We start from the raw sequence: 18,751 nt of genomic DNA, 5'->3' as shown, positions 1-18,751 counted from the left end.
CATAAAGCTGGATTCAGGCCAAGACACGAACATGAGACTGCTTTACTGGCACTGATACAGTTCCTTGTATCAACACACAGGCAACAGACATCTATTTTTATGCTCCTCGCTATTTGTCATATACCAGTACTGCCGACTATGATGCTACTATTTTCCCCATGACAATTACATGTAATCCAGTTTACAAAGCAGTTTGTGCATTTTCTGTGGAAATGCCTCTAACCAGCAGTGATGGAAATCAAACTTCAACTCACAAAAGTCTATGCGGTTCTGTCATATAGACAAGTACCTAAACTGTTTAAGGGATGTAAACCAATTGCTACCAGTATCCATCACATCCAGTCAGATCATCGCCTTTGAAAGAGCTCAGCAGTAACAAAAAGCTTAGTTCATGGTGAATGGTGTGCAATATAAACCCTAATGCTGAGCAAGACAGATGCAATACTGATGAGTAATGACTTTGGGTTAGGCCAGTGAACAACGCTCATCAAGAACTTATGTCAACCCAACAGTAAGAGAAAGGGCAGAACACAGGCCCACAGGTGAAACCAAGTTAATAGCCAGAAGAAAGCAGGGGTTCTTACGACTGATGTAGCTGAGAGCCAAAAAGCTCTAACCTCCAAAGTAGAGCACAGAAAAGGCTGTTAGTTCTGAGAAATTTGATATACTGCTATGCAGGCCTTACTCCAGTCCTTCTCAAAGCTCCTGCCACAGAAATGTACCCATTTGCACATAAAAATCTCATGTTTAAAGACTCAGAATCAAAAAATCATCTAGGTTGGAAAAGCCTTCAAGATCAGCTAGTCCAACCATCATTCTGACCTACAAGGCCCATCACTAAACCATGTCCCTTACTGCCATGTCCACACATCTCTTGATACCTCCCAGGATGGGGACTCCACCACTTCCCTGAGCAGAACGTTCCAATGCTTGGCTACCCTTTGCACGAAGAAATTATTCCTAATGTCCAATCCAAACCTCCCCTGGCACAACTTGAGACCATTTCCTTGTATTCAATTTAAATCCTATCACTTGCCACCTGAGAAAAGAGAGACCAACACTGCAACCTCCTTCCAGATAGTTGTGGAGAGCGATGAGGTTTCCCCTGAGCCTCCTCTTCTCCAGACTAGACAACCCCAATTCCCTCAGCCACTCCTCTTAACTCCTCTTTTCTAGTCTCTTCCCCAGCTTCATTGTTCGTTTTCCACACCCACTCAAGCAACTCAATATCCCCCTTGTAGTTAAGTGGTGCAAGGTCTTCTGGTTGAAGTCAGCATCTTGCTTTGTGGACAGGTTTACAAATACTCTTGAACTCTTTGCTCAAAAGAAGCTTCCACTTAAGTATTAGTGAGCCATGCACTCTGCTCCTTCAATTTACCTGTCAGATCTAATTCCACTTTAGCCGAATCACCTCAGTCCAACTATTTATACTTTTCTCTCTTCAGCTTACCCACAGAAGAAGAACATAGCATGAAATTTTCACAGCAAAAGAACACAAAGAAATTTTCACCACTTTAACAACTGGACAAAACTGGACATTTCAGCTATTCATGGACCAGCAACCATGCTAAACCTGTCCTTTGCTGGCCCTCTGAGCTGATTTTCAAGAGGATTTTGCTCCATTCTTAAACTGTTCCATGGTCTTGATAAGGGTTTTGCAAGATACTGTTTGTAGGTCTAAAATAAATAGCAAAAAAAAAATTCTGCCTCTGAAAAAAAAAAAAAAAAGGTTTATCTTCGGGAGTCCAAACAACTGCAGTTCCCTGCAGACTTGACAGTAAGAAACTCAGCCATCTAACATTTCAGCTTTAAAAATAAATAAATCAAACAAACAAACAAACAAAAAAGAAAAATAGAACGCCACCACAGACTTCCTCCCCCTTCCCCCTCAAAAAAAACAGTATTTCCTAGGTCGTGCCCAGGTTAACAGCTTCTTTTGTAAGGTTTTACTACACATTTGTTGTTACCAATTTATCCTAAGAAAAAGATAAAAGGGCTAACAACTAACCATTCAGTAACCATACTGCTTAATGCACCACAGATTAAATTCATGTTAATATCCTACAAAAAGGAGGAAAAAAACACCAAAAAATGAATAATAATATAGCAAACTACACTCTGTATGAAACACCAAAGATGTTACAGATCTAAAGACATAAGCAAGGCAAGTTTTGTGGGGAGAACTGTGGCGTTTTCTTTCCTTCTCTTCTCCAGACAAAATGATAGTGGAGCAGAGAGGAGCTTTCATGCACACATTTTGGAAATATCAGCCTTTCTATTGTCAGTTCTTACAAAGGGCATTACCATCTTCCGTGACTGCATTCTTACCAGCAGACTCTTTAAGTTGCTTTAGATCACCAACTCTCACACAAATCAAATAAATCATGAGGAACAAGGACAAAGAAACATTGCTTCAAACTGATAACTGTTATTCTCAACTGAAAAAAAAATCAGAAAAATATTGGGGCCCTACCATCTCAGAATAAAGACAAGACCTTAACAAGACCTATAAAGAACAAGCAACAGCAAGAACATGGCACATCCTTTTGGATCACTACGACATTAATTGCAAATTGCATGTTTTTATTTACATACTGAAACATGGTTTTAGTCTTGCTTTCAGATTTAAAATAAATAAATAAAATTCAAAAACTCAGCGGAAGTTATATCAGTTTTGATTCTCTGAGCCTATATGCAGCCTGAAGTAATAGCCACAATTAACGAGCTTGCTCATTTATTTTAATGGACAGAAAGTTTAAAAATTAATTTAAAAAAGTTAAATGTGATTATTTAAATATCAATACTATTAACTATTCCACGGATCACTTTTAAGAGAAATATCCAGCTAGTTCGCCAAAAAGCCCCCAAATGTCTCCCCGTAACTTCTAAAATATCCAGCTGTACCCTATGAGTTAATTCAAAAATTTTAAATGCAGTATAGGTTTACAGAAGGATACACAGCTGTGACTCTGTGAAACAAGAATTCACATCACTGTTTTACTGGATGGAAATAAACAGAGAGGAGGATTGGTTTAGCTGTGTACACTGCAGTCGTATGCACATTAAGACTGATACAATTTTGTTTGGTAGGTTAAAGACAAAGTTTAAGCATATGGACTACTGCAAGAATAAACAAGTACAATAAAGATGGCCTCAAACCATATTGTATTAAGCAGCAAAAAGATCAAATATCTTGGTTTCTGAAGCTCACTTTGTCATCGCCCTAATCAGTAGCATCTTTGATTTACAATTTTCCATGCCAAAATACCACTTGATTTAACAAAGGTAAGAATTTAGTCTGTTAGTAGAAACAAACATAATATACTATGAAATTGTCAAGATTTTCAGAAACAGTTCATAAAAGTTACCAGAAAAAAAATGAAATGCTGATATAAGTTATTTGCACTAATCTACAACACGTTTCAGTAATGAACCCTTTTTTTAAAAACTTCCTGTCAAAACCAAACAAAATAACCCTACTAAGCAAGGGGTATATTTTTATCTGTTACAGTAAATTCAGAGTAATTATTCCAACTATTCACAATATACATAACTTAGGAACTGGATTATAGTTTTGCTCCCCACCCACCCCCATCTTCCAAAACTGCTCCACAACTCCTAACATGATTTTTATTTAAAAACTTCGTTCTAAATCAGTTCCAACTCAGGTGTTTCCAAACAATAAAAAAGAATTGTTTGAAGCCAAACAGAGCAAAACACCCAGTATCAACGCTAGAACTCCTCGCACTAACAGAGTAACCCTGAGGTCAGAGCAGTAACATAAAAGCTGTATACCTCAAACACTCCTCTTGGTAATCCTGCACCATTAAATTTTTGAAGACAACTAACAATTTCACTAACCAGGCATGGTTCTTATGCTAAAGAAATCAAACTTTAATTGGGAATAATTTACACATATTCAAGTCAAAGCCTAGATTAATTTTGACCCAGATTAGGAGCTTTCCCCTGTTGTTACGTGACCAAGTTAAAAAGAACTGCATGTTTTACATGCCAAGCATGTAAGCAGCACAACAAAAGGGGCAGGAAAAAAGAGACAGAAATCCCAAATTATTATTTCTACATTATGAAAAAGGTTTGGCACTAGAGTATCAATGTATTTTAAATTGTAATCTTAAAAAATTATAAGATTTACCTGTTGAACAAGGCATCTGGAAATTGGGATCATTGCTATCCAAAACAGGCAAACAGAACTGGGCACTTGCAGATCCTAGCATAGGATCCTTATCGCTGAGCATGTTCTTCAGCGAATCCTCTAAGACATTTTGACTTGTACTAAAATCCTCACAGACTTCATTCTCCAGGTTGGATCCTAGAAATAGGGCATCATCTAAGTGTTCAGTAGGAATTAAATGGTTAAATGTATCAACTATATCCATGAAGACTCCTGTGTGTCTTTCAACCCTATAGAAAGACAAGAAAAATACCATAAGAAAATAAGCTACAAATAGGAAAAAAAAGAAAAAGAAAAAGGAAAAAAAAAAGATACAAGAAAAAAAGAAAAAAGCACCTAAGAAACCAGCAAATTGTTTTGGTTGTTTTGTTTAATAAAGAATGCTTAAGGTATTTTAGACTTGTAAAAAAAATAAAAAATAAATCTGCTTATGGCTTAGTATGACCCATTGCATATCTAAAATCATTTCTCTTTCTAACTGACTGCCTTTACAAGAACTTGCATGCTAAGTTACTAACATAAGCTCCTCCATCAACATCAGTGTCGCCACTTCTGCAGAGCATGTACAACAAGGTTTAAGTGAAACATTTCCTTTCTAAAATTTGTTTGAACCTTAACCAGCCCAGGTGCAGGGGGTGGTGCGGAAATCAGCAAGCACAGAGCAGTGGCACTGCAAGGGCGCATCTTTCTTCACCTTTACGTATGAAACCGCGGTCAGCAGAGCAGAGGAAGCTCAGGAGCCTGCATACTGGACCCCAAACTGAGAAGGATTATATTTCTGTCCATGCAATTCATGGCAAGTAACTATTTTTAAGCAGTAGAGTCTTACCCCTACTTTTCACCTATGATTATATCCAATAAAATTATGAAGTTTTATGTGGAAGTTCGACCCCAACTGTATATGAGAATTCTGTCAGATGGCTTCAAAAGAGACAGAATCCTTCTATAAGTTTCAGTTTTGAAGAAGCTTAAGACTTAAGGAACTGCAGCCAAAGGCAGCACCTACATTTCCCAAGCAATTCACCATTTCCTACATCACTTTGTTGTGATGGAGTAAAAGCACAACTGTTTCAGCAGAGATTCAACTGATAAGAAAGCACAACTACACAACAGATGAAAAAAGTCAACAAAATGCTTCTTCGGGGGTTTAGCATGACCATATATTTCAAGTGCAGAGAGATAATTATAATAAATATGGTAACTTTAAGATGCAAGGAAAATGAAGAAGCGTCTGGCATTATTTGGAGAGCCTAGGAGACCAGTTTTGGCACATACAAAGCTGTTCAGGCTTCTTGAAATGGGAAGAGGACAAATTCTCTCCAGCTCCTTCCTCTATCAGCCACCTCCCACACACTAGACAGGATTTTATTTTTTGAATGAATGCACTAATTAAAGGAAAAGGAGAAAAGGGGGTTTTACAGCTTGTAGTGCTTGAATTAGTTTCTAGATTCCCATTCCAGCAACCTGCTGCTAGATGAGCCCGGTATCTACTTACGCTTACTACAGCAGTAAGTATGCTTTCTTAATACTTATTAACTGGATATTTCTGCTTTAATGATCAACAGGGGAAATCCTAGCCATACACATACTCAAACGCTTTGCCCCAATTTCAACCCTGTTCTCACAATTTAGTTTTGTGATTTCGCAAGTTTACATGAAGTACATGCAAGCATGAAATTTTTTTTGTTGTTGTTAAAAACATGGCAGTCTTTCTTCATTCTCCCATCTGGCAGTCCAGAAGGAAACAGTGGTCAGGTATATCACTGCAGAGCATGAAGTCTTTACGGTATCTACACACTAACCATGATGAAAACAGTGTAATGCACAACATCCTACTGACTGAACAGTCAGCAAGAAGGAAAAATGAGGCCAAATCAGGTGCCTTTACTTACATAGGTAACAGCCTTACAGGAGGAAGTATGTTATATTTGAATACTCCCTACAAGAAAATACAGACTTGTTTGTTATTAAGCAGTGCATCTGTGTGTGTACCATGCCAACTAGCATCTATAGCAGCCCATATTCTTCTCCCCGTTCATAAAATAATGTCCAAACATGGCAACAAACAAAGTAGCAGGCTGTAACTGAGGAAGTGCTGTGCCCTTTTAAATAGTCTCTTCTATTAACCTTAGGCAATATAGCTACAACAATCTGATACTACACAGGATAAACTACAAGAGCTGGAGTAGCCCAGAGTAGGAAAATAATTGCAAATGCCACAATCCAGTACTTCAAAACAGCCTCCTGTAATGACCGTGTTTTTTTCATATTAGCATCATGCAAGCATGTGAGTCATAGGCACAGGACAAACTGATGGCAAACCTCGCCAGCGACATCGCAGATATAACACTCACAAATTACTGGAAGAATTTTTTTGTGCCTAACATTAAATATAAGGGGCATGGGGGGTAGGGAGCTTTGAATATACTTACAGTAATCTTTCTCAAGAGGGTTTTGTTTGTTTGTTTGTATAGGAGGGGAACCTTTATGTAATGCCTGTTACCAAAGCAGCACTATCCACTTCATGAAGAGCAGCTGCAAGTAACAAAAGCTCCGGCAGAACTGCAGCCCTTCATATATAGCAAGGCTGCTGACAGAATTAACCTCTCTTCAACAATGTGATTGGGGGGGGGGGCGGGGGGGGAATACCTACAGTTTTGCAAGACCACCACACAGCCATCCAGAACACCAAATGCATTATTACAAAATAACTCAAAACACACATGTAATGGCCTCAGCCATCTTCAGTTAATCACAGAATCATTAAGGTTGGAAGAGACCTCCAAGATCATCTGGTCCAACCATCCCCCTACCACCAATGTCACCCCCTAAACCATGTCCCTAAGCACCACGTCCAACCTTTCCTTAAACACCCCCAGGAATGGTGACTCCACCACCTCCCTGAGCAACGCATTCCAATGCCTGACCGCTCTTCCTGAGAAGAAATGTCTCCTCATTTCCAACCTGAACCTCCCCTGGCCCAACTTGAGGCCATTCCCTCTAGTCCTATCACTAGTTGTCTGTGAGAAGAGGCTGACCCCCAGCTCCCCACACCTTCCTTTCAGGTAGTTGCAGAGGGCAATAAGGTCTCCCTCGAGCCTCCTCTTCTCCAGACTAAACAACCCCAGTTCCCTCAGCCGCTCCTCACAGGACTTGCTCCAGGCCCCTCACCAGCTTCGTAGCCCTTCTCTGGACACGCTCCAGGGCCTCGATGTCCTTCTTGTAGTGAGGGGCCCAAAACTGAACACAGTACTCGAGGTACAGCCTTGACATCTACCTAGTTATTAGAGAGAACTGGAAAAAAGTTGTTGTAAAGTTTGTTTCTGAAGCATGATTCTATGATCAAGTTCTATCCAAATTTTGTATCAAAAGATCCCTGTAGGTTATAACCAGTGAGGTTTCACATAAAAATCCTGCCATCACAAAACCTAGTAAGTTTAAAAAAATTGATGTTCTACAATTGTTAAAAGCTAGAGGGGCATCCCAGTAAAGTACTTGGGATGAAAGTTTTGCTTTACTTGGTTCAAGAACCTGATGTTCAATTCCTTGCATACCTTGTACCATACCAAGTTCAGAAGAAGTACTTTAGCATTACTAGATCAGCACAAGGCATAGGAACCACAGGGACTGACAATGAAAGGCAGACATACCTCTTGCTAGACAACAGATTTTTTAAAAGTGATTGCTACAAAAAATTACTTTCCCTCTTCCCTCCTCCACACAGGAAAGGAGTTATATTTAAAATATAAGCATATAAAATATAAATTCCTGTATTTCTAATGACTTATTTAAAAGAAGTCTAGCTTATGAAAAATCCTCAGAGGTTATGCTTCAACAAAAATACAGTACTTCCACAGAAAGTTAACAATATTTTCATATTATATTTATTCCTTCAAGTAGTACTATTAAGAACACCGGTCAGAAAAGTATACAAAAGGAACAGAGCTGTTTGGATAAATAGCTTCTTAGATATCAAAACAAACGTAAAAAGCTGGCAGTGCACTGCCACAGAGAAACCCAACAGCACGTACTGACAAAAACACAACTGCATTTTAGTACAATAGTACAACTGACAAAAGCAGCTTTCCAGCAAACCAGAGGGAAATTGCACCTTAATTGACATGAAATTAGCTGACTACACACACAATTAAAGGAATCCCTTTTCTGTGTGCTTTGGTAAATACTGTAACTAAAAGAGCATTCAGCATACCCAACGTCTGCCTTAGCTCACCAGAGCTGGGATGCCAGCACACCCCAGGAACCCCATGTCCCAAGAGCTACAACCCGACGTCCATCCACCAGCACTTCTCCAAGTACTGGCACTGCCCACAGGCAGCATTACTGCCATTGTCACTGCCATCCTCCTGCCCTCCTTGCACGTGGAACCGTAACAGGTACGCTCACAAACGCCTGACTGAAAGTTAATGAGGTTGCCATGTGTCTGTGCTTAAGTGTTGGCAGCTGTACTTGGTCTGACAACTTCTATGGGTATTACAGCTCCAAAAGCCACAGCCAAGACCCAGGCCCTCTGTAGTAACGGAGGTTCTAGCCAACGGAGCTCACGGCCTCAACACACCACGGGATAAAAAAGGAAACACCACTACTACACAATACACCGGCGGCACAGTCAGCGACAATGCTGGCCCTTTGCTACACTCACACCAATGCACCTTCTCCTCTGGTTCACACAGTTTGAAATCCCATCACCTAGGGCAGTCATCAAGGAATAAATGAACTGACAAAACATCTCTGACAGGACAATCAATTCTGATTTACGAGCATCTGAACTGTGATATAACCACGGAAATGTATTCAGAACTGTTAAAGAAAACGTTAGTGTCCTTTCTAAAAGAAAAAATATACAAAGCTTGGATGGAATATGGCTTCCTGAGCTTTGGCCTTTGAGAATAATTAAATTTGGTCTCTTTCTAGTTCACCAGCCGCTCAAACAGGACACCGAAGACCTGCCTAACAGCAACATGTAACCAAAATAATGTATTTGTAACAACGATATTGCTGCATTGCAGGTACACTGACAAAGATATACACCAAAAACGTCAACCCATAAGTATCTATGTACCCACCTCTGTTCCTTAAATTCCCTATTATTTTAGCCCCTCATTTAAAACTGCCTATCTAACTCTTAATGGCTCTCGTTGTCCTCCTCTTACCCTAAAGTCTTCAGACACCAACTGACCCAAATCTTACCACCCTGTTACTAAAATCTCAGTAGTCTTGACATATCAAGCAATAAGCACATCCCAAAATCTATAATCTGAAGATTCATGCTGCACCCCTCGCTGACACACAGCAGATCCCCTACTCTTTGCTACCAGATTATTTGATGGAAGGTCAGACAGCTCAAGATTTTTCGTTATTAAACTTTGCTATCCGAAAGAATTACGTTCTACTACCAGAACTGCAACTCATTTCACTGAGCAGGAAGAAAAAGTACATTTCAAACAAAGGATTAAATTAGAAGACAAAGAAATGCGGAAGAGACAGAGATAAACCTTTTCCTAATCATACAAGATCAAATTATATCACACAAAATCAGATCTTTTGCACAGAAAAACCTTTCCTCAAAAACATGTTTCTCGTTCTCCCTCTACAGCTAGAAGAGGCACAAAAAAACTGCACTAGAAGTTGAAGTTGTGTTCTGTCACAAAAAATGACTTTACACTGTGATATCCTTCAAATTTATTTCATGAAGTAGACTGCTTTCCTATACTGGACCATCCCATCAGTGAATCCCCAAAAAGTTAATAATAATCAAAGATTACACCTCTCTGTATCATTCAGAGAGTACACATCTCTCCATATGCCTCTAGAATTTGTAAGCTCACTAAGAAGAGACATTTCCCTGAAAAGAAAAAGCTAATGACAGATTATTTTTCCATGACTACTGCTACGTTCTTCAACTCTTTTCCACCCTCACATTGCTCAATAATTGTTTTAGGAATTTTCAGCATGGTCATTATATAAACATTAAGCTTTGTAATAGGTTACATCGATTATTTGTCAGTAGTCCCAGAGAGAATAATTTCATTTGTAACACTTGTTGAATTTTTCAGTACCTCTCTGATAATGATTAATTTGGAAACACATATTAGAATTAGTTTTTTCAAAACCAGTTAGATGCTTAATTGTGAAGCTTTGTGAGGTCTTCCACAGAAACGTAACATCTGCCACGTACACATATTGATACCATTCAGGTGCATGCCACAAGCAGTCCATACTTTTCATTTTGCTCTTATATAATGAACACTCACATCCAGTTTACCGGACTTTGGCATTTCTACTTCATAATGCTACCTTTAAAAAAAAAAAAACATTCCCTTACCCATCAACATTTCTGACACAATAGGCAAGACAATGAAAGATTACTATTTTCTACAAATAACTTCTCTTCCCTTAACATTTTTAAGACTTGGATTCAACAGTATTTAGATTCCCCAGGAAAAACTAAAATTACAGAAAATGTAAAGAAAATTAAAGAATTACAGACTCATTAAACTAACAGCTAAAATAATTCCATACAGCATACACATGCTCAGCTCTCTGCACACGAGTAGCATTTAAGCCATGAGATAGAGCCAAGCTCTAAAAAGTTTCTAAGAAGAGGTCACGGAAGTATGGTAGATAATCACAAGTTTTTTGAGCTTTTGCTTTCTTAGACACACCTTAACAACTGCTTCCACACTGTGATAACTATACTGGATTAGATATAGACAGCATGGTTTGTACTTAGATGCCCTTCCATCCAGCTACGTAAAATTCGTGAGGATTTGCAAATGTAACATGGCCGTATAAAACAAAAGGCCACATAGCTAAAAATGATGGTTGAAACAAAAAATCTAGGTGTTTAGGACTCCATACTCATACGTCTAACCTTTAAATCAGAACCAAAGTTAGAAGTAGCAGCTTTGTGATGAAGCAAAAAGAGAGCTGACCACAGCTTTGTTGTGAGCTGTACACTAAGCGTGAAAACCAAAGTTAAATTATTCTAAGAAATCTTAAAATCCTGGATTTCAAGATCTCCCGTGCAGAATATTTCCCAAACCTTACCAGATGAATTTACTAAGCACAACAAATTGTAAATTGGGGTTGTCAGAGAGAAGCCATGTTTACAACCCTCGCACATAACCCTACAGTATTTCCCCAGTTTAGCAATACGAGCATCAACTTTTACAACAGCAAGCGTACAGAACTTACTTAACAGATTAACAGCCCCATAAAGGACAACACCACAACTATAATTTGTTTGCTACACTTGTCACCCCATGTCCCTGCGTTCCCAACCTTCATGCTCCATTCTGCACGCCATTTCCGTAGGTCACCCTACAATAAATAAAGTGCTCTTCTGCCAACCTCTTGTGCCATGGCCGTAACGTACCCCCACTTTACAGAAAGCACACTTGTTGTTACGTGAGCGGTGGCTCTTCTGAAGCCTAATAGGCATTAATTATTTAAATTCCAGTAGCAAGGAGGAAGCGTGGACAGACCGCCCCAGAAAGCCCATGTCACCCAAGGGCGGGATGGCAGTGCCACCAGGCCTCCCCTGGCTCCCCCAGCCTCTTGTGCCATGCCTCCCGCAGCGGGTACCCTACACAAGAGTTAACCACAGAACCCGTTGACAATGCGAAGTGTGAGGGACGGGAGGAGGAGCCCCACGCAGGCCAGGCCAATAGCAGGGTAACAGCTGGCTCCGAATCGCCGTTTGCTCCCCAGCCTTCGGGGCTGCTGGGGCCCGGGGCCGGCCGGGCGGAGCTGGGAGGCCGGGACGGAGCCCTGGGGAGGCTGGCGCGGAGCTCAGGCCTCGGCCGCGGCCTGCGCAAGGTCAGCGGGGTGCGTGCGGCTGTGCGAGGGGACCCGGCCCGGCCCCCGAGCCACGGCCCGGCCCCGCGGCCCGCTGCGGCCTCAAGGCCCGAGCCGCGGCGCCGGGCCCCGCTAGGCCCGGCCAGGCCAGGCCTCAGCCCCGGCCCCTCCAGGCGCTGCCCTGCCCTGCCCGGCCGCAGCGGGCCCGGCCGTGCTGCGGAGGCCGCGCGAGGCCCAGCGCCCCCGGCCCCCCTCGCCCGCGCCCCGCCGGCGGTGACTCACCCCGCGCCGCGCCGCGCCGCCCGCCGACGAAGGGCCGCGGAGGCCGCGCCGAAAGGGAAGGCAGGGCTCGCGGGAGCGCGCACCGGCTTCCCCCGGCCCCGCTGCCCGCGCCCCCGCTGCCCGCTCCCGGCTCCGGCTCCTCCGCCTGGCGCCGCCGGCCGCGTGCCCGCTCCCCCCGTAGGCGCGCCCCCGCCGGGCCCGCCGCTCACGTGACCGCGCTGTTTACCGGGAGGCGGGCGCGGCGCCGCGCAGGCGCCCGGCCCCGTCAGGGCCCCGCCGCTCGGGGTGCTGGGTCCCGGCCCCCGCCCGCAGCACCCCCGGCGGGGCTGGGGCCGAGACAACGGGGCACGGCCCGGTGGTGGCCCACGAAGAGCTACGGGGCTCCGTTGGGGGCCGGACGGGGCGAGCCGGGCGCGCCGCCTGTGGGGTGGTGGTGGTCAGGGGTGCTCGGATCTTGGTGGTCCTGGTTCCTCAGATCACAGAATCACAGAATCGTCTAGGTTGGAAGAGACCTCCAAGATCAACTAGTCCAACCTCTTACCTAACACTAACAAGTCCTTCACTAAACCGTATCACCAAGCTCTACATCTAAACGTCTTTTAAAGACGTCCAGGGATGGCGACTCGACCACTTACCTGGGCAGCCCGTTCCTTGGGAGGCTCTCATGCTGCCCCTCAGCATGCACATTTCTTCCCTGCGGCCTTGTTTTCGGGTAACTTTGTCCCCTCACACCATGTCTATGACATGTTCACGCAAATTCCCACCACAGCGGCTTTTATCAGGTCATCAGAGCCTGAAGTAATCCAGTCTCCACATAATGTCACCCAGGAAAAGGGCTGTTCTGCTGGTTTGCATTGTAACATTACATACATTTTTCTCCTTCAGCCTGATGATGAACAGTATCTGCAATCCTGACACTTTGTTCCACATACCATGTTTCAAATTGAATACCCCCCCACCCAAAAAAAATTGAGTATTAGTTTTAAAATAATAGATATCGTGAATGGCAATATATTAAACACTGTCTTTGCATATTAGTCTTAAAAACAGAATTATATTCAGGATGACAACGTATTAACACTGTCTTTGCATATTCCTCATTTTGCAGTGCAGTGCAAGCAACATCAGGACAAAATAAAAAGGCGAGGAAGTTGAAATGGGTTGGTTTTCCTTTGTTTCTTTTCTCAGTTCTGAGTCTTTGAAATGGATGTTCTTTTGTGGTTCTATAAAGGCTGAAATGCAGTAAATATTTATCTCACTACCATCACATTGAGAGAGGGGGCTTTAAACCTAAAGCACTGCAATACACTTCATGTTTTCAGCCACTGCACAGACTAGTTGCAACAAGACAAAAACTTTTGTTGCAGACCACAGTTTTTAACCCAAACTTTTTTCTCTCTGTCCTTAAATCACCTTTATGCAAATCACCACAAGTTTGGTTTTTATCCTCTTTTATTTCTTTTCCTCTGCTTTTCCAGTTTTGAATATTCTCTCTCCAAGGCGGGCATCTCTTAAAAAGATTGCCTTCTTATGATGGCATAAAACTGAACTACTGAGTTGATGGTGCTCATTTCTCCAAAGGCTTTCAACAAGGTGCTAAGCCTCTGATATTTTCTTGAGATTATACTAAGAAATGAAATTACTGTCTGAAGTGAAATTAAGTTTATCACATTTGCGTCCGAACATATCGCATAGATTTTCCAGCATTCAAGCCTTCTGCCACAAGCACCAGGCAAAGGATTGCTAGTAATCTGGTTGTTGATCATTACCTTATTCAGTTCTTTCTTTACGCTTTCAAAAGGCACCTAACTCCTGTGGCTCATCTCAGTGTAAGAGAGTTCATATACTTCTCTGTGTGATGACCCACAGCATGCCAGTCCCTTTAGAATCATAGTGGCCTGTCATATATAGCGAATTGCTCACCTGTACCCCCTATGTTGTGGTTTTATTTAACATCAAAAAATAAAGGAAAAAAAATTAAACCACTACAAAGGAAAATGTAATAGGTATTGCAGACAAGTTTGTATACAATGACATCGGATCAGCTACACACAACTACAGCTACACCATCTGCTATCTTTCTTAGCGATGTTTTTATCGTGTCATCCCATTACACGAGATAGTTGGTAATATTCCAGATCTTGCAAGTTGTTTCCATTGGAAAGCAACCTATTTATTTTCAGAAAACAGTCTACTACTGCCCTAAACACAAGAGAAAGCAGCAGCAGAAGGCAGTTTCTTTGCCAATAGTTCCAAGTCTCTTTACAGCCATAACTCTTTCCAAGAGGTTCCTGAACGATTTTCCTTATAGCCTTCTCTTGCCTTCCATGTATTTTTTTTCAGTAAACAATACCTTTGCAAATATGGTATACACAGTCAAATTTCTTACTGGAATTAAACATGGTTTGCTTTTGAGTGTTAATTACTGCTCCATTTGTAGAAATGTTGAAAGGTGCTGGTGCTGGTGCTACATATGCTTAACTGGATAAAGAAGTTAGTGGATGTGGTTGCAAACTAACAAGTTTCTCCCATGCTCAAGGAAAATATCCAGTCAAAAGCCAAGATACAGTACAGCAGTAGCAGTAGGCCAATAACTGTTTAAACAAACTCTCACAATAACTTTTTTTTTTGTCTAGGCATATTTATTTGAATTTTCTCAAAGATATTTGATTTAAATTATTTTAAAGCCCAAGTGTTACACTAATTTTGTAACCTACATAACTTCTTAGAATGTTATGCAAAGCAGAATTAGACTTCTGAAAGAAATTTAAATACTAGAGCAGCAGTTGTATTCATCTTCCAAGTTTACAACACTAAATGAGCTTATTTTTTATGCCAGTATCCATATTCTGAAAAGTCATACATATTACATTTGCACCTCCTAATAATTATATAACAGCCTTTTATACTGCATTTGCCGTGATTTTTTCCCAATGTCAACAGCAAAGTATCTGTTCAAATTATCTAGGATTGGCAGGTATCAATAGTTTGGGAAGCTCCATGGTTAGTTCATTTGAAAGCTATTAGCTGTATATTTTCCCAAACTAGTATCCTTAACAAAATTTAAAATTTAAAATAAGAAATTTCACTGTTTGTCTGTTTTTTTCCAAAGGCAGAACAATAATAGCCAGTAACCTCCTGACATTTTCAAGTCCTATACTGAAAATGCACATCTTTTTATTAAGAATATATACATTTTAGAAAATTTTATTTTTTAATAAATAGATTTTGACACTATTTTTCCTCATTACCCACCCTTCCAATTTGTGCAGATTGTTGGATTAAACATGTCATACTTTGGAAAGCAGAAAATCATTCAGTTCCATGGAAAAAAATGTAAAAGGAACAGTTTTATTTAAAAATAACAATACAACTTAGTGAGCTAAGGTGAGGTTCTGAAGAAAAGGATGTTTAGTCATTGATTATATGACTATGGGTAGGTTTTTGTGGGGATATGAAATATACAGATAATACAAGCTATTTATTACAACCTACTCAGATGAATACTTAAATAATTGAATTAAAGACTGAAAGACATTTCATCCCCGAAGATGAGATTGAGTTGCAGTTATTGGCAGAGATTGGTGTATGCCAGGAAAAAAAAAAAAAAGCCTTGAATGAAAACAGACTACAACAGCTCACATAAAACTGACTTAATTCACAAACAAGTTTGGGCAGTTGCCTATGGAATTGCTGCTCGAGTTACTAATACTCTAAGTATCTGATATTTCACTCCAGTGTCTGTTTACCTCAATTGTAATGTTCTGTGAAGATGATCATTTGGTACTAAATGATAGTAAAAACAATACATTTTGACTAAGTGCTTGTTTTATGATATTTTTTTTCCCTGTATATTCATAAAGAGAGATCTGAGAGAGCATAAATTACTTTTTTTAATAAGTACAACTTTATTCAGATGAGTAACTGTTCATATGTATATTCATTTAACTTAAAACATATACATTGTAGTGTGTACATATATCTTGCATTAAAAATTCATACATGTTTCCTGTAAGGCTGTTTTCTGATTTGTGGTATTTCCTCTCTGCCTTTCCGCTAAGGCTTGACATTACATTTCCTTCGCACATGTGTTCAGCAATCGTCCCTGCATTCTATTCCTGTTCTATAGCAAGTTGTCCTAAGTGTTTTTTCCCGCCAACAAATGTGGTATTGCATCAAGTAGCTGGGGCACAGGCATGGTGCTAGAAATAGAGACTGTCAGTACGCCTGTTTGCTGGGGTTGCTGGGTTGTAGGGCTGTTCTGCTGAATATCAGAGCACAAAACCAAGAGACTGTAAAGAGGCTACCACACAGAAGAAAAGCAAATAACAGGTAAAGAAAAATGCAGTATAAATAAGTTTGTGAATGAAGGACATATGATTTATCACTCTGAAAATCAAAATCAAATGAAAGAACTTCAAAGATATAAAATTTTAATTTGATATTGCTAGAAGTCCCATCCTCTGTTGGAGCAGAAATCTTACTGAGCACACATACCTTAGTTTGGATTCTTCTTTCTTGGACAAACTTGACAAGGACTATGCATAGCATTCTGATCTTTCTCTATCAGCACAATTCTTGATCATTTTCTAGGTTTTATGCAAATGCTATTAAGTAGTTATATATATAGTATATTTTATATTAAAATATACAATATCCATTATACATTATGCTACATACACCCAGAAGTGGAGTTCTCAAATCAGTTGAGAAATTCCATTTAACTTCTCCCTACTCTTCCATTGTTACCTGTTACTGTCTCCTGCTTTTTCTACTTTGAAACTGTTCTACTAAATCCTCCAGTTGAACTAATAATTTCTAGTGTGATATGATGACCTTATTTAACCTATTTTTTCACCTCAGAATTTGTAATTATTATCATATTACCAGGCCCAAAGTTGCTTTCCTCATTTTTGCCCCTTCTTATATATAAACCTTAAATTTGCTAATCTCCAGTTTTACACTACAATGATTGCAGTCTGAATGAGTGGGAATCTATAGCTACACATCACAGATATTTTATGCTCGTGGGGATGCTGGCTGTGCAGCTCTCGGCTCTGCAATAAATCCATTCCTAGCCTTGGCTTCCTGCCGACATGGGCTGCTGCTCCTAGTGGTCCTCTGGGAGAGGGGTTGGGTATGCAGAGAGACAATTGCAGCTGCGTGGTTCAATCCCAGCCTTAGCTACAATAGAAGCAAAAAACTGCTCATGTGTGCTTGCCTCTGACTTTCATATAGACAAACAGCTAAGTTCGTGTACGGCTCAAGTTCAGTTTGCCTCTGAACTTGAGATGCGATGAGCCAGTTCTTTCAGAAGTGGTAGGCTGATGTTTTCCAGTCTCTCCAACTAGAAAGTTTGGAATTGCTTCCATGTGAAGTATTCGATTTCTACATTCTTATTTCCATAACCTTCATAACCTTTGTCTTCTACTTTATATTATTCAACATTGAAGAAAAGTATTAATTCAGGTTGAAACCATTCCTAGTTTATAATTAATCTTTGTTCTGTTTTCAAAATGCAGTAATCTGTGTTTTTTTTTTTTTCTGCCCCTTTCCCACTTTTCAAATTGGGACTGAAGAACTATTTGCTATGTGTTTTAGTTTATCTTAAAGGAGATACTGCAGCTTCATTTTTACAGCTCTTTTCCTCTGATTCTTGGATTCTAAAATATGAAGAAGATTCTCCTTTCCCAAGACTTACTCTTTTTTTTTTTTTTTTCCTATAGCAAGGCTAAGTGGGATGCTGCTCAGGGTAGAACACTGCAGAATAAAAGTTTAGGACTGAGGCATGTCAAAGATCCCTCTAAGGACTTCCTTATCACTACCTAAAAGCAGATATCTAGGTGATTGGACTAGATGATCTTTCAAGGTCCCTTCCCATCCCTAACATTCTGCGATTCTGTGATTCTGAGACTAGCTACCAAGAAAAAAGTATTCACTAGGAGGGCAGTTGAACAAATCCTAGAACAGATGCCTGGAGAGACTGAGTTATCTCGATGGATAGGCTCCTGCATAACCTGATCTAATTTTGAAGCTAGCCCTGCTTTGAACATGGGGTTGGATTAGATGACTTTCTGATGTTTTGTACAACCTCAGTTGTTCAATAACTGGGGCAGTTAGGGCATTTCCTTCAAACCCATCTTACTGCTTCAACCCACAAAGTTGTAATAACCCTTTCTAATTCCCTTTCTGGGCTTAGCTCAGAACCTTTCAATTTTTTCCTTTTGTACTTCTATGGGGAAGGGATTGCGATTTTAAAGAACTTACTGAGACTCAAGTTTAAATCAGCAAAAATACTTGGGCTGGAACACAATTGATATGGGAAAGTAAACAAGTGCTGATGAATAGAACTACTTTTTTTTTTTTTTTTCCAGTGAAGGTACCCATTAAGGAAGTCCAGAAGGTAACTTTGAAGAGAAATGAAATAGAAATAACAAAGAATTTCTGGGAAGGGAAAAG

The 18,751-nt window shown here is 40.5% G+C and overlaps 1 protein-coding gene across 4 annotated transcripts in view; it reads right to left on the bottom strand.

Annotated features, from left to right (window-relative positions):
* PHF3 (PHD finger protein 3) overlaps positions 1-12,495 on the bottom strand; it is a 50,651-nt gene extending 38,156 nt beyond the window's left edge. For 2 of the 4 annotated variants that reach the window (XM_083831793.1, XM_083831795.1), the window contains exon 1: positions 12,293-12,432. Coding sequence is in view for 1 of the 4 variants with exons in the window: in XM_083831796.1 (XP_083687922.1) it covers positions 4,154-4,397 (244 nt within the window). In the remaining 3 variants the exon portion in view is untranslated. Of the gene's footprint in view, positions 1-4,153; positions 4,423-12,292 lie in introns of all 4 variants that reach the window. The other 2 variants (XM_083831796.1, XM_083831794.1) reach the window with 2 other exon arrangements.
* Between the last annotated feature and the right edge of the window lie 6,256 nt (positions 12,496-18,751).

The sequence above is a fragment of the Anser anser genome (assembly GCF_964211835.1).
Source record: "Anser anser genome assembly, chromosome: 3".
Taxonomy (NCBI): Eukaryota; Metazoa; Chordata; class Aves; order Anseriformes; family Anatidae; genus Anser; species Anser anser.
Note: the sequence above shows the minus strand (reverse complement) of the source record. Positions and strands in the feature narration are given on the sequence as shown.